This window comes from Mya arenaria, chromosome 16 (genome assembly GCF_026914265.1).
Source record: "Mya arenaria isolate MELC-2E11 chromosome 16, ASM2691426v1".
NCBI classification, from domain to species: domain Eukaryota; kingdom Metazoa; phylum Mollusca; class Bivalvia; order Myida; family Myidae; genus Mya; species Mya arenaria.
The window spans coordinates 19,021,380-19,048,595 of NC_069137.1; the positions used below are offsets into that span (position 1 = coordinate 19,021,380).

Consider the following 27,216-nt stretch of genomic DNA (forward strand, 5'->3'; position numbering starts at 1 on the left):
ATGGATGCCCCGGTAGAAGGTGATGATTGTGACGATTGTGGAGAAGTATATGAGGACATTGTCCGCTGTCTAGGTTCAACACCGTCCTGGGTTAAGCAACGGGGGGTCGGGACGTCCGAGGGTCCTCCACATGCCCCTCGGGCCTCCGGGTACTGCTTTTGATGACTTTTGCTGCGAGATGTATCTTGTTTTGGTGGCCCGGGATTACTCTCGACATCTCCACACGTGGCAATCAAAATGGCTGTGCACGTGCACACGCGAAGAAAGAGTGAAACTGTCCTCTTAGTAGTCCTAGTCACAATTAGCACATTGTAATGGAATAACCGCCAGGTGGCGTTTTATATGCACGAGTGGTTAATAGGCACGAGTATTTCGTGCGCATATGAATGTTAAGGCATTCAGCTCTAGGAGCCCGATACGCTAACATCGATACAAATAATTGTAAAATTTTACCAGCAAATCTTTAAGGTGAAAGTTTTCTGTTATTATGCAATTTCATCATATGAATGATCGTTTTGTTCTCACTTGTATACATAGCGTTGTAATCGACACTTGTATAACTTGTTATAGTACGTGTACATGAATCATATAAATGATATGTATTTTATTCCTAATTGTAAAAGAGCTTACGGGTGATGAGGCCCGACATCTAGTGGTACGAGACAAATCCTGTAAATCTGGATGACAAACAGGCAGGGGTTTCTGAGTTTTCCCTAGAAGGAGGATTTTAACTCAGTTTTTCCTTGGCCAGTCGACCGCGTTTGTAACCTCCATTTTTTTGTCAAGCATGCTGTTAATAAGACTTACTTTTCTCATGTTGCAAGTTTATCCTGTATACGTTTATCGGTGTCCCAAATCGCTTAACTGAGGCATCCAAAATAATATCATTGAAAAGTATTGATTTTGTTGTTTACTATAGGATAGGAGCTAATAGAATGGTTTAAAGGCAAGTATCATGTATGAATAGAACATATATATATTTTTTACATCTTTGCATATAAACCCATATAACGAAGAGACATACTTGTTCAGATATATTTTATATACCTTGCCGGTTTCAAACGATGTATATGTAATTTTAAGTTTCATTGTTAAAGTATTCGTTACAAGTCAATAACAAGACAGTTTTCAGACAAATATCAACTAAAGTTATAACTAATTAATTATTTATGGGGCCTCTGTTTCATAATATAACAAAAAAACGACCACTCCAGATAATCGTTTTTCATATTGACGACAATCTAGCATGCAATTAGAGTAAATGAATATAATATAAAGAAATGTTCACTTGGAAATAAATCGTAAACAATGTTTAAAAAACATTATTATTTCAGCTAAAAATAAATTTCATGTAAGAATAGAACATTAATATATGTTTTTACGTCTTTGCGTATGTACCCAAATAACGCAGATACACTTGTTCAGATTAATTTTATATTGTTATATACCTTGCCGGTTTTTTGTCTATTAATGAAAGTGAATTACAAGAATTGAAGTAATTGGCAAGGCATGGTGTTCAAGACTTCGTGAAAGATAATGTGACAGAACTGACGCGCCGAAGTTTGCCAGGACCGAGAACGCGCTTGACGAGAATTTCATCCGAAACAGTTGCTTATCTGAGGAGTTTACAAAGATCAAACAAGGACAAAGAACTACAGTCCCACCGCCAAAACAATGCAACAACAAAATTTGCAACCATATGAAAAATGTCTTCCGTGATATGTGAGGTTTTTGTTTATCTCGTGCACAAGACTATGTTAAGTCGTGGCCACGACCTTTTTAGTAGTTCTTTGTGTGTTCGATTCACAATCGGTGAGTCAGTCGGTGAGTCAGTCGGTGAGTTAGTCGGTGAGATCGTAAGTTAATCTATTTGCATACGAATGTATATTCGTTGTGTTGGATAAGATATAGCATAATCAAAGACCGACAGTTCATATGTATATATTATAAACTGCGGTCAATAGGACCTATGACATGAAATATTTAGTGTTCGAAACCGCACCTCGTAGATTGAGTTATTTCTAGATTCACAAATGCTCACTCTATAAGTCCAATGTTTGATATGTAAAAAGGTACATGGTCATGATTGAAATCGAATCGCACTACTGTTAAAAATATGGTTCGTTACAAAAAGAAATTCGTTTGAAACAGGGTATCACAACAAGCGTATTTGCGTGTATTGTACACAATTGCAATTGTGACTGATATCTCTTACATATGTAAGCTTTACGGACCTCCAATGTTTATACATGGCACTTTCACATAGATTATCAAACCAGTTTGGTTTGTTTATATCACTTTAATCAGATCGTTTTTTTGACGTGCAATAAAATTTTTGCTTTAGAACTAAAAATATGCCATTTAAAGTGCTTTTACTTAAACTTAAGCATACATTGTATATGTTCGCAAACTATAATAAAGTGCGAGTGGGGTAAACTTACACGTAATAAGTATATTTTTTTATATGGGGGAATTCCATATATACCGTTGGTATGTGTAGATATTTATTGTTGTGTTATCCTTGCATAGATACTAGAAGTGTGTTTGTATGAGTATTAATAAATTGATCTGCGAAAAAATTCAAGCTGTGGGAAATTGGAATAATACAAAAGTAAATTCATGAAATCAGTTTTTAATGACCAAAATAAATAATGTTTATTTACTCTAGCTAACGTTACGTATGTTTCTTAGAATATCAAAAACGTCCTGAAAATAAAACAATTTTAAGATGCAACTTTTATGTATGTGATCATTTAAAAAATGTGAATTAATCAAGTAATCTGAACCAAATTTACTAAATTATACGGGAAATGACCTCTATCGCTGTTCCACCAACTTTGTTTTAATTGTTTAACTCTTTTTATAGAGTACGTTTCTCTACGGAGAATCATCGAAAACATGTGTATAATAATTTATAATTATTCTCAACTGTTTCAAAACAATAGGTATTTAGTGTAGTTATACTGTTAAGGTAACATTTTAACCAAACTGCAAGACACACTACAAACTGCATTTACCTTTTGGTATTACTATGATTCTTGTAACCGAGCCGAGGCATCAGTGCCTTTTCTTTAAAAAAGCAATGCCGACGTTCAAGGATATATATCTGATGAATAGCAAATGTAAGTGTTATCCATGCCTCTAAATTAGTTCATGTATATTGTTGAATATACGATATAAATTCGGCAGGTTTATTTGGCGTTTACATTTGCGAAGTATGTGTTACCTACAGTACATATTTCAGCGCAAAAATATCATATGATAACAGGGTGATGTATTTTGAATAAACTGCACAGTTTTCAAAAAATGTTTTATATAATTTTGACCTTAGTCAATTAGTCCATTGATATGGTTGTCGCATATTTAACTTTAACCAATAGCATCAACTCTTGCTGATAAGTCACATCTCTGCGCAACTGCATACCACATTCGTTGACAGTAGTAGAGTTCTCAATGATTATTTTCTAGTATTCTACAGTTAAACTGTTATTATTATAAACATTTACGTATGCAATAGGCTTTGTAATAGTACATATATTCAATTATAATTGATTGGAATTAATTTATTCTGAAGAAACTTTATTTTGTACCGGCAACCATATTATTTCGTTAACCGGACATATTGAATCTTGATAATCGTCTTTTTACGAACCGCTAATTTTAAAGATTTGTATACAAGATATATTACTGTCCCGATCATGTTTAATGCTTTCTAAATTATTAAATTATATGTCTTCTATATTTATTTAACTGTTTGCGAAACTTAATTTTCGATAACAATAATTTATTATCTCCGATGTCAGAGAAACAACCAATCGTATTATCCCTTTTGTTATGCACGAGTTATCATATGACTTTATGTGCGTCAACAAACCCCTTCTTTCCGCGTGCATATACATCTCCAATTTATCACATACATTGTACTTGTTTAACTATTGATTGATGTATTTCTCCTTTCAGGCAAGAAGAGAGACGATTGTAAGTATGTTTTTAAAATATAAATTTTGATGTATCGCAAACTCGTTTATGTATACATTCCTTTATTTAAATATCGATGATGTTTATGAAACGAAAACATAATGTTTCAATGTCGGCTTCTATTTTAGTGTCAATGTACCTTAACATGTGTTAAGATGTATTTAACATAATTTATCAGGTCGGAAGACACAAATCATTTTTTGTATGTTTAATGTAGACCATCAGTATCAATTCTACTCGTCTTACATGGCAGCTTATTAATTATAAAGCTAGTTTTATACATCCTCATATATAAATTTGAATTAATACCAACGTAGTTCGTGCATGCTAAATTATATGTGTATATATGAGCAACAATATCGAAAAGGATGAAAACAAAGTTACAATTTTGTGTTTGCTTTAATGAAAATGTACAGCAAGCCAACCATGGTATACGTAGTTATATTATTTTGTTTTAAATACAAATGCGTGAATATAAATAAAAAATAATTGTATTTCTAGGCGAAAACTTGATTCAGGAATGTTCATGAACTATTTAAAATGTGTTTCATAATTCTTGTATAACTTATGTAAACAACTTCAGTTTATACCCCGATTGGGACACGGCAGAGTATGACAATGGCGGTCCGTTTGCTCCGTATGGAGCGGGCGGAGGTCCACCGGAAGTTGCGGAAGGCGGGCCACAGGAGGAAGCATACGTCGGTCCACCGGAATTGACACTGGGCGTACTGCCACCGAATACCATGTTCCACGGGCCTTCAGGGATACCCCAGAACAAGTAATTATCCCTCATTGAACGACATTTTAAATCGATCACACTTGCCTTTGCATTCTCAGCGAGGCTTTTTAACTGATTGTTTTCACATTTCACATGTTTGAGTTCATTTTTTTTATAATCCTATATCGCTCGTGTTTTGTACAGACGTTGCTAGTAATCCATCATACTGGTCACTGATAAATGAATGACTTGCTTCAATGTCCTCGATGTTTGACTCCAGTAACCTTTTAAAAGTGAAGCAAAATGATTTTCTTATTTATCAAATCGATTTAATAATATGATGCCGGGAACATTTTGGTTAAATTGGTTTGTTGACCACATGATGTGTATCTACAGTCAGTTGGGCATGTGACCGAAAACTCACTTCTTTTCTGTTCTGAAATGACAGCGGGAAACACAAACAGTGCTCCAAAATCTTACCAATAGTCCATCGGCTAATAACCACGAGAATCACTCGCCCAGAAAATCCAAACACTATGCATGATAATGGCGCTGATTAGAAATTCAGTACACTTATCCTACCCGCAAAATGCTGAAACATAAGTAGCAATCAACGAGAGCTAATTCAATTTCTGTGGTAAATGACACATCTTACTAATAACACCATATGTGCCAGTGCAGTTCTGAACAATAATATCGTCATAAATTAAACCCATGGAAAATGTGGCGAATAATTACATACTCGTGATCTTTAATCGTTACATGTAATTTGCGAAAAAAAAATATACATGAATTGATAATTGTGAAGTGTCGTTCAACGTTTAGTAAGTAAGTAAGTAAATAAATTGTTTATTATAGTGACATGTGTATATAACATAATTACATTTTCAATACAAACATATAGTATATTTTACACACGGCCCATCGGACCTATAAGTCACCTAAATATTAACGTTATGTAAAGCATATATTTATAGTTATACATTTTTAAATTTGTATGTTACAGTGCAGTTAACCTGGTATAGGTAATCGAGTTTATACATATATAGCATCTATGAGTTATAAATATGGAGATTGTTCAAAGAGGTAATAATTTCATTCGATAAAGATTGAAAGAAAAAAGCGAAAGCAAACGTGTACATGTGCAAATATATGGAGGCAAAATAATTAAACATAAACATGTGTATTGAATAGAAACACAATGTCATTCATGCGTTAAGAATATATCGTATTTCTCCTTATGGTGTATGTCTTCACAATATATTTTGCTAACTGTATGACATGTTTTTGCATGAGATATGTGATTTTGCCTGTATCAGAGAGGTTTACAAATTCATCGTTGGACATAAGTGGTCCTAAACATGTAGTTCTTGCAGCATTGTACAATTGACATTTTATGACAAAATGGCACTCGTTTTCCACTTCTTGGGAATCACAAAGTTTACAGAGTCTGGAGTTGACTGGTTCACCTAAATAACGACCTGTTTCTATTCGTAGTGGCAATATACCAGTCCTAAATTGAGCAAGTAATGAACGTTCGTTCTTCTTAAGAGCCAAGCTCAAATACTTTTCACATTTAAATTCTTGTTTAAATTCACGGTATGTTCGTAGTTTTGGCATGGATCCTACATCTGTTGACCAAATGTTATTAGTGTAATGATTTCGCACAAGCATATGCACAGTCGGGATTTCAACAGGTAGCTTAACATTGAATTTATCCAATAATCTGATATGCATCATGATGTCCTTGACCTCGCTTGACCAGTTTGTAGTACATCTGTTATAGTCCGTTTCAAATACTTGCGCGCATAGCCGGTCTCGGTCCATTAGCACGAGTCTATTCCAGAGGCGTAGCATATTACTCCATCTGCGGTAGCGGGTGGGAATCCACCCGGTGTCCCCGGTTAGGGCGGGTATTGGAGCAAATCGATGAACACTAAGAGCGTAACGTAGGGCACGGTTTTGGACGTTATCTGATGATTGAAATTGCTTGTATCCCCAACCCGAACTACAGTTATCCATGACGGGCACAACACATGCGCTATGCAATTTTTCATAGGGTTTAAATCCAAGGTCCTTCAGTGTGTGTACTTTACTGATGACACTTCCAAGTGCTCTGCCGGCCCCTTTCGAGAGACCTTCACAAGTAAACGAGAAGTCGCCTTTATCTTGGAAAACGATACCGAGGTATTTGTATTTGTCCACGATTTCAAGGACATTTTCACCGATGTGGAAATTAAACTGTGGTCGTTGAGTGCGTCCTTTCCGGAAGTGCATGCATTTTGATTTTGACGTATTAATCATCACACGCCAACGTTTACACCAGCTGTTGAGAACATCTAGCATTGACTTCAATTTTTCCTCACTGTCGGCCATAAGCACTATGTCATCAGCGTACATGTGCATTGATACCTGATTTTCTCCAATAGCTACGCCACAACCCAGGTCATTTATTTCCTTGACGAGATCGTTGGCGAAGATGGCAAAAAGTGTCGGCGACAACGTGCAGCCCTGTTTCACGCCTGTTACAAAGTCAAACCAGTCGGTGTGAGAGTTATTTATCCGGACACAAAATGAGGAACTGGCATAAATATTCTTGACCGAGTTGTATAACTTTCCATCTACTCTAGTCAGCAACAGTTTGTACAATAGCATGTCTCGATCAATATTAACAAAACAACGTCGCAGGTCGATATATGCCGCAAAGACGTTCTTGTTGTTTCTAACAATACTATTTAAGGTGAATACATGATCTTCACACGATCTATTTGCCCGAAATCCGTTTTGTTCATCCGCAAGAAGATTTTCAATTTCAAGGTACTTCGAGAGCCGTTTATTCAAAAATGCAGTATACATTTTGCTAACGCACGATAAAAGGCTAATCCCTCTGTACTTCATTGGTATTCGTTTATCAGATTGAGGATCCTTAAGTATTGGGTAAATAATAGCCTTTCTCCATATTGAAGGGATAATGCTGGTGTCGAACACTAATTGAAATAATTGCTGTAGCACGGCAATAACTGGTGGATTTTTCAAAACGTCATACGGTAAATTGTCTATTCCGCAGGCCGAACCAGATTTACATTTCTGTATTATAAATGCTATCTCTTCTAATGAAATGTTGTTATTCAATGATTCGTTCGTTTCATATAGGGGATCATTTATATTGTTCTCAAGTAACAGTTTATGTAACTTTGCACGGTTGTAATGTCCATTGTCGAAATTATCAAATTCCTGGCAATTGTACAAGTCTTTGAAGTCCTCTTTCCACCGGTCAAATACTATGTTTTCATAACTCGTAACAGATCCGTCGGCTTCGTACACTTCAGTAGGAATGCGCGAGTCTCTCCGTGGTTCCAGCCCTTTGATTTTGCTCCAAAACTCTTTGGGGTTATTTGCCTCAAAGGTCTCGATTTCAATGGTTTGTCCTTTCTATAAACACGTTCTGTTCTATGGAGAGTCTTGTAAAACTTATTCCTGGCTGTAACATATTCCGAGTACAGACGTACTCTTAATGTCCTGTCATCCCTGCACTTAAGGAATCTATTTTCACGCTCTCTGAGCTCGTTCCAAAGATCTTGCAATTTATTGTTCCAGAATGGTTTTGTGTGTTTCAGTCTTTTTGATGTTCTTTTTGAACTTGACAATTTCGGAATTTTATCACTCATTTCAACCAAAATCACATCGCAAAGAGTTATGTATAGACTGTCAATAGATTCTTGAGTCTCCCTTGAGTTTTCTTTTTGCATGATAAGAGAAAGTAAAGCAGTTCTGACCCTCTCACTGTCCATGAAGTCAGACCGGATACGCCGAAGGTTAAATCGATCTTCGCGGGGGGTCTCTGTAGCAGTATTTGTACCAGATAAAGGTGCACTATAGCCCGTGTCAATATTTACACTTAATGCGCAGTGATCAGGAATGCGTGAACGCTCACTCAATAATCCCTGTAATCCTTGTTGATCAATAATGTCATGGGGGTTTATAACTTTAAAGTTTTTACAGCGCTGATAAATACCGTGTGGGACACAAATAAAATCAACAACAGCTTGCCCTTTTCTCGAAATAGACGTAAAGTTATCTAGATCACGTTGAAAACGGCCGTTTAATACACAGAACTTAGAGTCACATAGGAATTCAACGAAATCATGGCCGTGCTGGTTTACAGTTTTATCAATAACCTTTCTCTCCGGTATGGAGTCGCATTCATTAAGTAAATCTGATAATGAGCCTATCCTGGCGTTAAAGTCCGAACATATAACCATCTGGTCACAGTTTGCATGCGCGTATATCTGCGTTAAAAGATGCGCAAAGAAGCCCTGCGCATCTCGTCCTCGTGTGGATCCTTCCGGTGGCAAATAGCACGATAATACAATAAAATCGGACTGCGTAGCTTTATTTGTGAAGTTAACAGCTAGAATTCCGTCGTAGGCTCGGTCAACCACGCCAACATCATAGTCATTTATAATCCGCTGTTTTACCAAAAGTCCGACACCGCCAGACGCTTTGGGTGCATTTCTGTGAATTTCGGTTCTATTGAAGCCAAACCATGAATATCCCTCAACCTCTATTACATTTCTGTCAGGTAAATGAGTTTCGCAAACGGAGATGATATCAGCATCAAATGAGTTGATTATTGCAACACGAAGATTTTCATTGTCTTTTGTCCATCCGCAAACGTTAATATGCACTATATGGACGGACGTTCCAATGGGACGGGGTGCATCCTAGTTACCATCACGTGGGGCAGTGGGCTGCTGGTCGGGACGGGTGCGGATGCGTCCGTTGGCATCAACACGGTAGTTGGCGCCCTGTGGGAGATGGCGAAGAAGTGTCCATGCGTTGAGCTCTATGAGTCTTTCTGCGTGGGATTTGCTGCTCTTAATGAACACGTCGCGATAAGTTTCAATGTCTTTCAGCTTCATTTTGTTTCTGAGAACGAGTACCTTTTCTTGAATTTCGCCAAAGCTTATTTTCAAAGGACCCGGTTTTCCTTGAATTTTGCTTGGTAGACGTACTGTTCTCGTTATTGATACGCGGGAAGAAACCTCTTCACCCAATGCACGTATTAGGTTATTTGCCTTTTCAAGAAGATCCTCGCCGTCATGCTTCTGTATCCCAGTGGTAATAGTGCAGAAGTCAGGGTCATTCAGACGATTTACATTGCGCGGGGGCAAGTCGGCCGGGGCTTGCACACCATCTTCGACAGCTCGTATGCGAACTTGGACGTCCTTCATAGAGGTCATAAGCTCATCAATGCGACTAGTCTCTTTGCCTATGTCGAGCGATATTTCATTCTTGAGCGATTTTAGTTTAGAATCAATGTTTATGTTTATGTACACTCACAAGCTTTTCTGCTGTGAATTGCTATTGCACTATTATAATATATTTACCTTAACGGTAAACGTAAGGAATAAATTTTGATGTTAATGTTTTGGACAGGTTGAAGAAAACATGCACATTTAAGTACTGTGTCACTAGTGTGAAAACACATCAACACTTGTCTCTTTTTTTAAGGCTCACATTAAATATCCCGATTTATTTATCCGCCTTGCCAGATAAACTGTTTCTATCAGCGGCATTAACCCAGTATTCTGTATTTATACAACAATTGCAACATGTCTTGGTTTAGGCTATATATTCAACATGTATAAACTAATGAAGGATAGCTAAGAAAAATCGTTGAATCGTCACTATGGATTGATACAAAAGCACGATTTGTAACAAAGTAAATATCCAATATGAAATTTATGAAGAGAATCTTAACATTATTGAGCGCAGTCAATGGGAATGCGCATGCATTTTAATCAAAATATTTAAATTATTTTCTGATTAAATAAGATGTACAAAGTAAATTTCATCAAGTGAAGTCATTAGATGAATACATTTTTCTACCATTTACTATTGCTAAAACTCTCATTTTTTTTTCTAAAAACCATTTTGATTATGTTAAAGGAATTTTAAAACATTCAGAAAATATATTCATTTCACCAAAAAATAATCACTTTAATCGAACATATCAATATTGATTATACAGTTCATTCATATCATTCATGTCAAAACATCAACACTAATTATTTAACTATTCGCCGATAAACAACAATATCTTCAATGAGGGAGTGAATATGAAGATTATATTATGATTTGTAACTATTGATAACCGTTTGCCAATGTGTGTTGATGTGTGCATGTTACCTAGTTTAAATTCCAAGTAATCTAATTCGACTGATGTCCTGTTTCACTGTCCGTTCAAAAGTGAATATACCCTCGTGCATTGGTGTTAATGTTGATGGGTGTGGTATATATGCGTTGATAGTATGTGTTAGTAGATGTGTTTATCGTTCAATGCTGTTTTGGTAATTTCCTTGTACCTTCTGAAATGGTTAATAGTTTATTATTATATATTTACACCTCAACTTCCATTCCTTAAATGAACTGTCTTTCGGCAATTGCGTTCATCAATCGATGAACGCAACATCTTCGGATATGTTCGGATCATAATTCAATGCATAACAATATACATGAAAGCTATTGATCTTGTTATTGGTTGTATTGTGTCTGCAGGTCCCGTAAAATATAGATCAGCATTTTTAAAAGTGTTAGTTTATTATATTTTAAATATATTGGTACCAGAAGTGTTTCAATTTTACGTTTTAAAGTGATTTCAAGTGGTTGATCTTTTCCCGCGTTATTGTGACGTCATTTGAAAACATGTTTCCGGTTATAGTCGGGTCGTTCTATTTATAGAATGGGTAAGAACGGATTACTGAAAGGTTTTCTTAAATGAAATAAAGGAAAAAAAACAATTCTTGAATGAAATAATGAACTAGTGGTGTAAATATAAGGAATGAATTGCGGGGTTGATGTCATTATCGGGGATATGAACGCAATTGGGTTGGTCAATGTGTGTGGAGTCCGAAGGACTCCACGCGTACTTTGACCAACCCAATTGCGTTCATACCCCGATAATGACATAAACCCCACAATTCATTCCTTAAATATTTCAAATTAATTATTGACGCATTATTGACAAAGTTGCAGCATATCATTCATATCGTGTGAATAACATCCTTTTTTATAATCAATTTTAAAATATAATAATACATAATTTCAAGATCGATTATGGCAATATTCGTTACAAGGCAAGGAAGATAGATTTTCAGAACAATCGCAACCAACATTATAGTTTATTAATTATTTACTGGGCCTCTATTATGTGTAGGGTCTTAATAACTTATGAAGTGCCAACATTCGTCTTTATAAGCTGGCTAATATAACAAATAACGAACACTCCAGATAATAAGTATTCATATTGAACGACAATCTGACATGCATTAAGAGTAAATGAATAAAATATATAAAAATATACACATGGGTATAAATCATAATTGATCTAAAAAAAGACAGTGTTACTTCAGCTGAAAATAAATATTATTTTCTGCGTTTGAGTGAAACGAATTAGAACAAAATTTCTTTCCATTGTAATGGAATAACCGCCAGGTGGCGTTTTATATTATTAATATTTCGTGCGCATATGAATGAAAAGGCATTCAGCTCTAGGAGCCCGATACGCTTACATCGATACAAATGATTGTAAAATTTTACCAGCAAATGTTTAAGGTGAAAGTTTTCTGTTATTATGCAATTTCATCATATGAATGATCGTTTTGTTCTCACTTGTATACATAGCGTTGTAATTGACACTTGTATAACGTGTTATAGTACGTGTACATGAATCATATAAATATAATTATTCCTAATTGTAAAAGAGCTTACGGGTGATGAGGCCCGACATCTAGTGGTACGAGACAAATCCTGTAAATCTGGATGACAAACAGGCAGGGGTTTCTGAGTTTTCCCTAAAAGAAGGATTTTAACTCAGTTTTTCTTCGGCCAGTCGACCGCGTTTGTAAGCTCCATTTTTGTCAAGCATGTTGTTTATAAGACTTACCGTTCTCATGTTGCAAGTCTATCCTGTTGAGTTAATCGGTGTCCCAAATCGCTTAACTGAGACATCCAAAAAAATATCATTGAACAGTATTGATTTTGTTGTTTTCTATAGAATAGGAGCTTATAGTATGGTTTTAAGGGAAGTATCATGTATGAATAGAACATATATATAGTTTTTACATCTTTGCATATAAACCCATATAACGAAGATACATACTTTTATGTAATTTTAAGTTTCATTGTCAAAGTATTCGTTACAAGTCAATAACAAGACAGTTTTCAGACAAATATCAACTAAAGTGATAACTAATCTGTTACGTAATATAACAAAAAAACGACCACTCCAGATAATAGTTTTTCATATTGACGACAATCTAGCATGCAATTAGAGTAAATGAATATAATATATAGAAATGTACACTTGGAAATAAATCGTAAACAATGTTTAAAAAACATTATTATTTCAACTAAAAATAAAATTCATGTATGAATAGAACATTAATATATGTTTTTACATATTTGCGTATGTACCCATATAACGCAGATACACTTGTTCAGATTAATTTTATATTGTTATATACCTTGCCGGTTTTTTGTCTATTAAAGAAAGTGAATTACAAGAATTGAAGTAATTGGCAAGGCATGGTGTTCAAGACTGTGAAAGATAATGTGACAGAACTGACGCGCCGAAGTCTGCCAGGACCGTGAACGCGCTTGACGAGAATTTCATCCGAAACAGTTGCTTATCTGAGGAGTTTACAAAGATCAAACAAGGACAAAGAACTACAGTCCCACCGCCAAAACAATGCAAGAACAACATTTGCAACCATATGAAAAATGTCTTCCGTGATATGTGAGGTTTTTGTTTATCTCGTGCACAAGACTATGTTAAGTCGTGGCCACGACCTTTTTAGTAGTTCTTTGTGTGTTCGATTCACAATCGGTGAGTCAGTCGGTGAGTCAGTCAGAAAGTCAGTCGGTGAGTCAGTCGGTGAGTTAGTCGGTGAGATCGTAAATTAATCTATTTGCATACGAATGTAAATGCGTTGTGTTGGATAAGATATTACATAATCAAAGACCGACAGTTCATATGTATATATTATAAACTGCGGTCAATAGGACCTACGGCATGAAATGTTTAGTGTTCGAATCCGCACCTCGTAGATTGAGTGATTTCTAGATACAAAATGCTCACGCTATAAGTCCAATGTTTGATATGTAAAAAGGTACATGGTCATGATTGAAATCGAATCGCACTACTGTTAAAAATATAGTTCGTTACAAAAAGGAATTCGTTTGAAACAGGGTATCACAACAAGCGTATTTGCGTGTATTGTACACAATTGCAACTGTGACTGATATATCTTACATATATAAGCTTTACGGACCTCCAATGTTTATACATGGCACTTTCACATAGATTATCAAACCAGTTTGGTTTGTTTATATCACTTTAATCAGATCGTTTGTTTGACGTGGAATAACAATTTTGCTTTAGAACTAAAAATATGCCATTTAAAGTGCTTTTACTTAAACTTAAGCATACATTGTATATGTTCGCAAACTATAATAAAGTGCGAGTGGGGTAAACTTACACGTAATAAGTATATTTTTATATGGGGGAATTCCAAATATATCTTTGGTATGTGTAGATATTTATTGTTGTTTTATCCTTGCATAGATACTAGAAGTGTGTTTGTATGAGTATTAATAAATTGATCTGCGAAAAAATTCAAGCTGTGGGAAATTGGAAGAATGCAAAAGTAAATTCATGAAATTAGTTTTTAATGACCAAAATAAATAATGTTTTATTTACTCTAGCTAACGTTACGTATGTTTCTTAGAATATCAAAAACGTCCTGAAAATAAAACAATTTTAAGATGCAACTTTTATGTATGTGATCATTTAAAAAATGTGAGCATTTTCTTAATCAAGTAATCTGAACCAATATACTAAATTATACGGGAAATGACCTCTATCGCTGTTCCACCAACTTTGTTTTAATTGTTTAACTCTTTTTTATAGAGTACGTTTCTCTACGGAGAATCATCGAAAACATGTGTATAATAATTTATAATTATTCTAAACTGTTTTAAAACAATACGTATTTAGTGGAGTTATACTGTTAAGGTTGCATTTACGAAACTGCAAGACACACTACACACTGCATTTACCTTTTGGTATTACTATGATTCTTGTAACCGAGCCGAGGCATCAGTGCCTATTCTTTAAAAAAGCTATGCCTACGTTCAAGGATATATATCTGATGAATAGCAAATGTAAATGTTATCCATGCCTCTAAACTACTGCATGTATATTGTTGAATATACGATATAAATTCGGCAGGTTCATTTGGCGTTTACATTTGCGAAGTATGTGTGACCTACAGTACATATTTCTGCGCAAAAATATCATATGATAACAGGGTGATGTATTTTGAATAAACTGCACAGTTTTCAAAAAATGTTTTATATAAGTTTAACCTTAGTCAATTAGTCCATTGATATGGTTGTCGCATATTTAACTTTACCCAATAGCATCAACTCTTGCTGATAAGTCACATCTCTGTGCAACTGCAAACCACATTCTTTGACAGTAGTAGAGTTCTCAATGTTTATTTTCTAGTATTCTACAGTTAAAATGCGTGAATATAAATAAAAGTAATTATATTTCTAGGCGAAAACATGATTCAGGAATGTTCATGAACTATTCAAAATGTGTTTCATAGTTCTTGTATAACTTATGTAAAAAAAACTTCAGTTTAAAATACGACATCCTTATGTACATACTGTACGTACCTATGTTTGGATTTAAGATATAAGATACGTCTCCTTCTGTCGCAAAATCTTTAATGATTTCGTGATTGTACACGCGTGGAAATTAGTTTCAAGGCCATGAAAAAAATCACAAAAAGGAAGATATTACGAACTTAATTATATTGCAGAAACCGAATTTTAATCAAACAAGGGTCAGGAATAAAACAAAATAAGGAACTTACTTTTCTTGGTCACGATAATAACTGAAGTTTGTATTTACTCAGCAAAGTTCAAGCAAGTTTCACCTTTAAGACCTAACATTATTGGGGAGAGTTAATGAAATTCATAAGGATCTTAAACTCAACACAAAACAATCAAGAGTCGCATTCTATGCCTGTCATATTTCAGTTTTTCAGAAGTAAATGATCATTCGATGCCAGTCTTGTGGTAAACAATCCCTAAAATTCACAATATCACAATATCTAAAATGTTACCAGCAAATGAAAACCAAGTTTGTTAACATGCTTATACGTTAATACGTAACCTACGTAACCATGCATATAACGGGAACACGTTATTAACATTGCTACGCTAGTACCGGAATACGTTATGAACATAGCCATGCTACTACGTGAATGTAAATATTTCTTAGAATAAATTATAGCAACGTTAACCCTAGTGGCATGCTTGTTAATGCTGTACTATGTCTATTATCCTTTACCTATTTATAATCATCATTCATTTCAATAATATCACTGTAGCAGACATATTGTAAAATGTAATCAGGACATTATGAAACCATTGTTATGAACCTTATGACTAGTGTACAAATGCAGCATCACCTTCATAAAACTAAGTAAAACAAATATCACCTGATTTTCAAAACGTTCACAGACATCCTGACATAGCAACTAACTAATGATTGGTTGTTTTCACTTTTCAGCTCAATGAGAAAAACATTGATTATTTCAAAATAGTTCATGAACATTCCTTAATCAATAGATTTTTTCGGGAACTTGTCTAGGCTGATCGAGTGAATTAAACATTTAAATTATGTAGTATAATGTCTTAAATGTTTTCGCTTCTGTCCGGAAAGGGCGATTAAAAGACTGAAGGATACTAATTTGAGGTGAACGGCTCTTGTATTACTACTCCTTCATTTATTACGGATTATATGCAAAACAAATGACTATGTCAACAGTGTTTGATTAAACATAAGGTGACTAGGCCGATCTGATGAATTCAACGTTTGGAATGTTAATTACTATGTCTTAAATGTGTTTCTTTCAGACAGTATCAAAATATTAAAAAGCTAACGGAAGGGAATTTGAGGTACATAGTTTATCGCTCACGACTCTATGCAGTTTCGTATAAAATAATTCGCATATGAGCTTACCATTTCTTGGATAGAGGACATTTCCAAATATAAATACAATATATTCCAAAAATGAAACCTATAAACAAATAAGCTCACTTCTTATATCAAGTCGATTTTAAGATGCATCAGGCATAATATGACTCTCGTATTTTCTGGCAAGATATGTAAAATAACAGTTTTCTATAAAGAATGTATGGAGCATACAACTTCTTTTTTACAAATAGTGCATGGTCGAGATTGACTCAGAACTGTGCGGCAACAATGTACATACATTTAGCAACATTTTTTGTATTCACATAAACATGTGCCTGACATGAAAATGAAGAAAACAATTAAAATTCAAGAACATTGTTATATAATATAAAATATATCTTGTTTCTCGCATATGTAAAATTGACAAGATATGTTTGACTAATAGTATAAACGAATTTGATCGAAACAATCAGCATACAAGGGTTATAATTCTCATAAATAATATGAACATTGTATTTCCACACGACTCATGCATCGGCAGACTCAATACCGGACGCCCGACATTACCTGGTGATCTTATACTGGTATCGTTTTTCGACATTCTATGCATTTAATGACGGAATTAACATCCACAAAATGTGACATGTAGCTATGCTGTTAACCTAATGATGAGAAAAAAGACAAGTATCACTATGTTTACTAATGACAATACTATGGCATTAACTCTCTTTCTGTACGATTTAATGAAAAATACATGTCTACGTATTTATGCAGAATTGTGGTTGTTGCTGACAATGACAGTTTATAGATGTACTTGGCAGTACGGTTTTTAGCAAAAAATGTAAACAGGTGTTTGTATATTCACAAAATGATCAGGCCCTTTCTCTGCTAGGCTGAAATATATTCGGAAACTTTGTTTTACAAAGTGTACAAACTAAGCAAACACCTTCTGTACAACACGTGTTTGGTTTAGGATTCAGCATAACATGATTAATAGCGTAAAATAGTTTAGTAACTGACAAACAGGCAAACATTACTTAACCATGCCTTTGTGAATACTAATATATCATGTGCTTTCCTCCTTAGTATTCATGGAAATGAATCATGCGCATCAAGGTCAAAATCCTTTTACAAATCACTAAGGATGGTAACCGGTGATCCGGAATCTAATCCGTTCGTTGGATTTTAACTTTATAAACGCCCGTTCTTCATGTGTTCTGGTGAGACCAAATCCGCAATGCTTATACATTGATGCAGCTTATTGTGAATGCCAAGCCGCCAATGCAAGACACTATGTGTCGTCAATACTGTTAACATAACAATGAAACTTTGAAACATATGGAGACGAAATTCACTCCATTTATGTATATCATGACATTGGACAGCTATGTAATCTCTTCCGTTAAATCAAAGCATTGATGAAGTATTGAAACTATGACTATCACATAATACAATATGTGGTGTCATCAGAACAAATATAACAATTGTACTTAAGATCATTTTCGTAAACATAAGTATAAATATATAAGCAACATAAAATCGAACGCATTAAACATGTTTAACGTTGGATGTTCAGAAGGGTTCAAAAAGCTAAATTAATGATTAAACTATTCAAGCGTCTCTATATATGAGAGTTTAATACTTTATTCTACATTGGGTAATGCTACGTACCGGTGATGTTTGCAGTATTTTACGTACCGGTGATGTTCGGAATATGTTACATACCGTATATATTCGCAATATGCTACGTACAGGCAGTGTTCGCAATATGCTACGTACCGGTGATGTTTGCTGTATTTTACGTACCGGTGATGTTCGGAATATGTTACATACCGTATATGTTCGCAATATGCTACGTACAGGTAATGTTCGCAATATGCTACGTACCGGTGATGTTCGTAATATGCTACGTACAGGTGATGTTCGGAATATGTTACCTACCGTATACATTCGCAATATGCTACGTACCGGTGATGTTCGTAGTATGCTACGTACCGGTGATGTTCGTAATATGCTACGTACCGGTGATGTTCATAATTTGCAACGTACCGGTAATGTTTGTAGTATGTTTCGTACCTGTGATGTTCGCAATATGCTATGTACCGGTGATTGTTTTCAATATGCTGCGTACCAGTGATGTTCGTAATATTCAACCTACCGGTAATGTTCGCAAAATACTACGTACCGGTGGTGTTCGGGTTAGCTTTGTAAAGATGATATTTGCAGTATGTTACGTATCGGTGATGTTCGCAATATGCTACGTACCGGTGATCTTCGTAATATGCTACGTACCGGGGTTGTTCGAAATATGCTAAGTTACGGTGATGTTCGCAATATGCTACGTACCTGTGATGTTCGTAAAATGATGCGTACTAGTGAGGTTCGTTTTATGCTACGTACCGGTGATGTTCTCAAAATGCTACGTACTGGTGATGTACGCAGTATGTTATGTACCGATGATTTTCGTGACATGCTACGTACCGGATATATTCGCAGTAAGCTACGTTCCGGTGATTTGCGTAATATGCTATGTACTGGTGATGTTCGTAATATGTTTCATACCGTAAATGTTCGTAATTTGTTATGTACCGGAAGTGATCGCAATATGCTACGTACAGGTGATGTTCTCTATATACTCCGTACCGGTGATGTTCGCAATATGTTACGTACCAGTTATGTTTGCAGTATTTTACGTACCGTTGATGTTCGATGTAGGTAGATACCGGTGATGTTCGCAGTATTTGACTTAGCGGTGATGTTAGGCAGTATGTTGCGTAACGTTGATGTTCGATGTAGGTACATACCACAAATATTTGCAGCATGTTACGTTCCGTTGATGTTCGCAATATGCTACGTACCATTGATGTTGGCAGTATGATAAGTATCGGTGATGTTCGCAATATGCTAAGTACCGTTGAGATTCGTAATATGCTACATACCGGTGATGTTCGTAATATGCTACCTACTGGTCATATGCGTATTATGCTACGTACCGGAGATGTTCGTAATATGCCATGTACCGGTGATGTTCGTTATATACTACATACCGGTGATGTTGTAAAATGCTACGTACCGGGGATGTTCGTAATATGCTACGTACAGGAGATGTTCGTAAAATGATACGTACCGGTGATTGTCGTAATATGCTACGTACCGGAGATATTTGTAATATGCTACGTACCGGTGATGTTCGCAATATGTTTTGTACCGGAGATAATCGTAATATTCTACCTACGGAGATGATCGTAATATGCTACCATTCTTGTAAGGTTTGTAATATGCTACCTACCGGTGATATTCGCAGTAAGCTTCTTAGCGATTATGTTCGTTATATGCGCTGTACCGTTGATGTTCGGAATATGCAACATACCAAATATTTTCTCAATATGTTATGTACCGGTGATGTTCGTAATATGTTACGTACCAGTAATGTTTGCAGTATGTTACGTACCATTGATGTTCGATGTAGGTATATACCTACTTTTTTTCGAAGTAAATTACGTAGCGGTGATGTAGGCAGTTTGTTACGTACCGTTTGTTTTCGATGTAGGTATATACCACAAACATTTCCAGCATGTTACGTACCGTAGGTGTTCGCGAAATGCTACATACCGCTGATGTTTACAGTATGGTATGTACTGGTAATGTTTTCAAAATGTTACGTTCCGGTGATGTTCGCAAATTGCTTTGCACCAGCGATGTTTGCAATATACTACTTACCGGTGTTTTTTCGCAATATGCTCCGTACAGGTGCTGTTCGCAATATGTTACATACCGTCGATATTCACAGTATATTACGTACCGGTGATGTTAGCAGTATGTTACGTACCGTTGGTGTTCGATGATGGCACATACCAGAATTTTTTTCAGTATGTTACGTACCATTAATTTTCGCAAAACTACGTACCGTTGATGTTTGCACAATGCTACGTACCGGTGATTGTTAGCAGAATGTTACGTACCGGTATGTTACAATCTACCAAAATGAGCCTTGGTGTTCATATTAATTCATTTTACATATGTGCCCATTTGAGGTCCCGCAGTAAAACTATTTAAAAAATAAGGTTCATCAGTGACAACAACTCCTATGGCATTATCCATCTAGTATTGTCCGGTTTGATGACAACAATTCAGTTATATATCTACACGCATAATTGTGGTCATTGCTGATGTGTATATGTATATGAACAGATAATTTCTGTACTCTGCTTGCATTGAACTATACTCTTGGTGAATGATATGTTCGAACTTGCAAACATGACATAGATTGTATTAGATTTTCCGAAAAAACAACACTTGAGTATGACTTAAGATTGTAGATTCGTGCCTAATTTTATTTCTCTAAATGTACGAAATTATTTTCAAAGTGAGTAATATAAATGTTTAAAGATAAGAGACTGTTTGTAAACAAATTTTGCAACAAACATTGCATACGATATTTGTCATTAATTTATGTTTTGTAAAAAGGCTTGAACATTGGTTTGTCTCGAAAATAATAATAACTTTTACATGATTTCGTTTCAGGCAGGAAAAAACGATTCAAGATCTGAAGGATGAAATATTGAGGTCAACAATTTATGTTTTACGTCTTTTTTTTATGAAACTTTCACTATGCAAAACAAGTGACTATTTCAATACAGTTTGATTCAACATTAGGTGTCTATGCCAATCGAATGATATAACGTTTGGATTGTTTGAAAAATAAGTCTTCAATATTTTCTTTTCAGGCAGGAAGAAACGAATAAAAAGCTGACGGAAGATAATTTGAGGTGAATGATTTATGTTTTACGATTTCTTTATTAACCGTTATATATGCAGTGTCGTGCATTGTCTTCGCGTGTGAGCTTACCCTGTCCTTGATTATCTGCATCTACGACACTACTTATATAAGGTCAATTTCAAGATGCCACTGAAATTAAAAGACTCTCGTTTACTCTGAAAGGTTCTGAACTGATATAAGTATTTAAATAGAATGAAACAGTTTTCTACAGTATAAAGTATGTATGGATCATATATTTCGTAAATTTAATACTTTATACTCCATCGCGGGGATAAACTTAGAACTGTTCTGCAACTATGTGCATAACCTTAACAACGTTTTCTAATCATTTACATGGTCATGTTACTTCAATGAAAATGAAGAAATCAATTAAAAATCAAATACTTGCTTTGAATATATCTTGTTTCTCAAAAGACTGAGGACGTATGTTTTAATACTGATAATTAAGAATTTGATAGAAACAAAAACGCGAAAGGAAACAAAAATAGCTGCAACGAGCGTAAATGTATGCACTCTTTAGTAATCCCCTATAGGCTACGAATAAAAAAAAAACTAACTTACTTACAATATGACATTTTATTTAACACAGTAATGCACATGGTAAAATGACATCCGGAACGGCCATGCCACAGTAGGCGTAGGATTACTTTTGGTGTAGTAACATCCAGAATCGCCATGCCGCAGTAGGTGTAGGATCCCTTTGGTGTTATTACATCCAGAATCACCATGCCGCCGTAGGTGTAGGTCCACTTTGATATAGTTACACCAACAATCTCTATGCCGAAGTAGGTGTAGGTTCACTTTGATGTTGTTACATCAGATATTGCCATGCCGTCGTTGTTGTAAGTTCACTTTGGTGTAGTTACATCCAGAATCGCCAAGCTGACATAGCTTTACTTGACATAGCGTTGTTAAACCTAAGGTACCAAAAAGTGACCGGGATTTGACCAAATTGCAAAAAAAATAACACTTAAGATTACAAAAGGCAGCCACTTATGTCATGTTTACAGACTCTATTCACGCTATAGTTAAAAGCATATAACGTTTTAAAAGGCAATGATTTACATTTCAGCAGCATTCGACAATGTGCGTCACTTCACATTTATTTAAACACATTTGGAAATTGGTATACGTGGACGAGACTAAGAACACTAGTTAGCTGGTTCCAAGTAATCAGTAGCTAATCAGTCGTAAACAGTTATCTGTCCGCACCATTTACGGTACTCCTTGAAATCTGTCAGGATAGAATTGTACTTCCATGGCTATAGTTATTTTTAATGCAATTTATTAATAAAACTCAAAACGACTCAATCATCGGTGGACTTAAAACCGTAATCCAGACACAACCTGGTGACGTCACACAGTAAGCATTGTGTTTGAAAGACTGTGCGTTAAATGTATACGGACTTAATACTTCATATTGAAGACCTGGCGTCCGTGTTTGCATCCTTGTGTTTAAGCATTTTTAACACTTATTAAGGGATACTCTCAAAGATTCCTGTTGAAATATTCTCAGTAAGTTACGTACCTTTGATGTTCGCGAAATGCTACGTACCGTTGATATTCGCAGTACGCTACGTACCGGTGATGTTCGCAATATGATACGTATCGGTGATGTTCGGAATATGCTTTTTCCGGTGATGTTCGCAAATTGATACGTACCGGTGATGTTCGCAATATGCTCCGTACCGGTGATGTTCGCAAAATGTTACATACTGGTGATGTTCACAGTATATATTGTTCCGGTGATGTAAGCAGTATGTTACAAACCGTTGCTGTTCGATGAAGCTACAGATCAGAAATATTTGCAGAATGTTACGTACCGTTGATATTCGCATAATGCTACGCACCGGTGATGTTCGCAATATGTTACATATCGTTGATGTTCGATAAGGGTTCATACCAGAAGTATTTGCAGTATGTTACGTACCGTTAATTTTTGCAAAACTACGTACCGTTGATGTTCTCAAAATATTACGTACCGGTGTTTGTTAGCAGTATGTTACGTACCGGTATGTTACAATCTACCAAAATGAGCCAAAAATGTTATTTCATTTATCGTATGTGCACAATTGAGGCCCTGTAGTAAAGCTATTATAATAAATAAGGTTCATCCGTGACAACAACTCCTATGGCATTATCCATCTATTTTTATCCGGTTTGATGAAAATGATTCAGTTCTATATCTACACGCAATATTGTGGTCATTGCTAATGGTTATATGAATACGAACAGATAATGCCTGTACTCTGCTTGCCTTGAACTATCCTCTGAGTGAATGATATGTTCGAACTACCAAAATTCGTCGAACATGACATAGATAGGATAAGATTTTCCGAAAAATGCACTTGAATATGTTTTAAATTTGCAAATTCGTGCTAAATACTTTTTATCTTAATTTACGAAAATATTTTCAAATACAGAAAAATAAATGTGTCAATATAGAGACTGTTTGAAAATAATTTTTGCAACAAACATTTCATCCGATATTCGTCATTAATTTATGTTTTGTGAAAAAGGCTTGAACATTGGTTTTTCTCGAAAATAATGTTTTTGTTTTTAATTCTACATTTCCCAAATGTGTTAATGTACTTTTTGGTTCAACATAAGGTGTCTAGACTAATCTGATGAATGTAATGTTGCAATTATGTTATTATAACCTTTAAATGATTTCGTTTCAGGCAGGAAATTTCGATTCAAGATCTAAAGGATGAAAAATTGAGGTGAATGATTTATATTTTACAGCTTTTTTATTAATATTTCGTTATGCAAGCGACTATGTTAATACAGTAATATTCAACATTAGGTGTCTATGCCAATCGGATGAATCTAACGTTTGGATTGTTTAAAATATGTCTAAAATGTGTTCCTTTCAGGCATGAAGAAATGAATAAAAAGCTGACGGAAGAAAATTTGAGGTGAATGATTTATGTTTTACGATTTCTTTATTAATTGTTATTTATGCAGTGTCTTACATTGTCTTCGCGTGTGAGTTTAACCTGTCCTTGATTGTCTGCATCTACGACACTACTTAGATAATGTCGATTTCAAGTTGCATCTGAATTTTAATGACTCTCGTTTTCTCTGAAAGCTTTTGAACAGATATAACTAGTCAAGCAGAAGTTTAACAGAAGTCAGTATTTGTGGATCATACAGTTGGTAAAGTAATACTAAACACCCAATCGCCGAGATAAATATAGAGCAGTACTGCAACTATGTACATAACCTTAACAACGTTTCCTAATTATTTTCATAGACATATTTCTTCGATTAAAATTAAGAAAACAATTAAAAATCAAATACTTGGATTGAATATATTTTGTTTTATCAAAAAACGAGGACATATGTTTTGATACTGATAATTAAGAATTTGATAGAAACAATCAGACAAATTTACAATTCACTATTTAATTATTCCCTAGCAACACAAACTTAAGCTACGAAAAAAAAACTAACTCACTAGCAAAATGATATTTATTTAACATGTACTCCATGAAATCCGTCAGGATTTAATTGTACTTACATGGCTCTAGTTATTATAATGCAAACTACTGAAGAACCTCCAAACGGCTCATGCATCGGTAGACTTAAACCCGTAATCCCTACACAACCTGGTGACGTCACACTGGTAACATTGTGTTTGACAGACTATTCGTTTAATGTCGGTTTGAATATCCTTTAAATATGACATGCTGTCAATTAGAAAGTCAGAACAGAACATGCATCACTATTTCACTGATGATAATTTGAGCAACTCTAATGACATTGACCATACGCGAAAATGTGGTCACTACTATTTATGAATATTTGTTACATGCATAATAATACAAATCAGACATTTAGTGTGTATCTCATTCCAATAAAGTATTTGCTTCACCATTTTGAAAGTGACCATAATTCATATTTAATTACATTTCGTGCTTGTTTTTATGAGCAAGTAATCAAAAAGAGTGTTGTTTTTTTTTATTTATCATTGAAAACACACACCAGACAGAATGAAATGCACTATTTCGATGTCTGACCCTATAAAACATGAAAGTGATTTTGGCTGAACAAGGTTTTAATAACACAACCTTAAAAAACAAACATCATTAAGCTTTATTTACCATTTTGTATATGAACATGAATGTATCCGGGTCAAAAGGTTGAATTCATATTCTATTAGATTTGATTGCCTTCGTAGTATTGTGTATGCCTTGTACTTCGTTGTATTTGAACTACTATATTTCAGAACAAAGCAACTTGAGAAATACTGTTTCTTGTATTACTGGCTGCATTCGGACTGTCATGTCTCTCTTGAAACACCTGCAAGAACATACATAAGTATCCACCCACCTGACACAAAAGGCTCTCATCCAAATCAACCGAACGTGGTACAATCTCTGGAGGAGGATATTAAACGCCTAGGGAATCCAACTGAGATTATGCCTTTAGTCGGTCTGAATGCTGACGAAATAGATGAATGGTACAAAACAATTGATGTCCATTTTAAACAGTGGACTGATGATTACCGAATGCTAGAAACAGCTCTCGTTAAAGGATCAGACGACTTCAAGAATTACTTAGAAAAACACAAACCTAGCATTCAAAACAAAATGTGTCCACTCTACATCTATTCAGCTGCCTGGGATCACACATTGACACACTGCGACAGCTCAAGATGGCACAAAGATTGAGGATACTAAGCACTTACGTGCCTGAACATAAATTATCCATTTTGCATAGCTTATGTTTATACATTCTCATACTGTAACAATATATATGTACACTATTATTTCATAGATTGGTTTTTTTAGTATTTGTAGAATTTTAGTGATGTGTTAGTCTTGTTTCTGGTGTATGAATTAGGGTATGTAATGTTAATATGTATGTGAATCTAGTTCATTGTCGTTAAGGTTCTTGTAGTGTGTCCATAGACAAGTTCTTCTTCATATTTCCCTGTAGTTTGTGTTGTATCATTGTGTAAAATGCCAATAAAACACTAATAGTGAAAATTATAGTAATACTTGCGTGCAATATGTAAGTCACATGACAGTTTAATATTTCGAATCTCCTTTTTGTATTACTGCAAAACAGTAAATTTAAAAAGTGTATAAACTATCCTGTGAACAACATAGCTGATCTCCTACTATGCAATGTATTCCATTTCTTACCTTCTAATTTAAAGTGACAATCTTATTCAAAATCAATACATACCCATGTATAACAAACATAAATTTATGTATCAACACTGATAAACCTTTAAGTACTTACTAAATAATGCATTTATGGAAAATATTTATTTCTGACATTAAGATTTTAACAGTTTATTTTATAGCAGAACGCTCAAAAATATCAAATAATTGGTGAATGCTAAAAGATTTACTGTGGTCTACATAACGTAGAAATACCGTGTTTTTGCTCATTTCATTCAAATTAAACGTTGTATCCTTCACAAGAACCATTGTTTTCGACATTTATTATTTTTAAATATTAGAAAGGTATTATTAATTGTGGTAAATCTTGTTTGGGAGTAAGAGTGCATCTTTAACTCTAAAGCACAAGTAGATTGAATAATAATTGGCTTTGTCATGACCGATATATTACATACTACTCAGAATAAGTAAAATAAACTTACTATACTTTAACACATATTGTTTGAGTGTGCAAGTGTTGTTTCCCCAAAAATAAGTAATTGCTTTGATA

General features: G+C 34.9%; 1 protein-coding gene across 1 annotated transcript; it reads left to right on the plus strand.

The window, feature by feature from the left end:
* Window positions 1-27,216, plus strand: LOC128221463 (uncharacterized). Its single transcript, XM_052930069.1, has 8 exons — window positions 1-149; window positions 3,961-3,978; window positions 4,562-4,756; window positions 21,276-21,317; window positions 21,479-21,520; window positions 24,213-24,254; window positions 24,408-24,449; window positions 25,763-27,216. Exons 1-8 carry the CDS (start codon window positions 1-3, stop codon window positions 26,205-26,207), a joined length of 975 nt encoding a protein of 324 aa, XP_052786029.1. The 3' UTR covers window positions 26,208-27,216.

Coding starts and splice junctions, on each gene's coding strand:
- LOC128221463 (XM_052930069.1), top strand. CDS start 1: ATGGATGCCCCGGTAGAAGGTGATGATTGTGACGATTGTGGAGAAGTA. Junction 4,757..21,275: donor TCAGGGATACCCCAGAACAA/GTAATTATCCCT, acceptor ATTTCGTTTCAG/GCAGGAAAAAACGATTCAAG. Junction 24,450..25,762: donor CTGACGGAAGAAAATTTGAG/GTGAATGATTTA, acceptor ACTATATTTCAG/AACAAAGCAACTTGAGAAAT.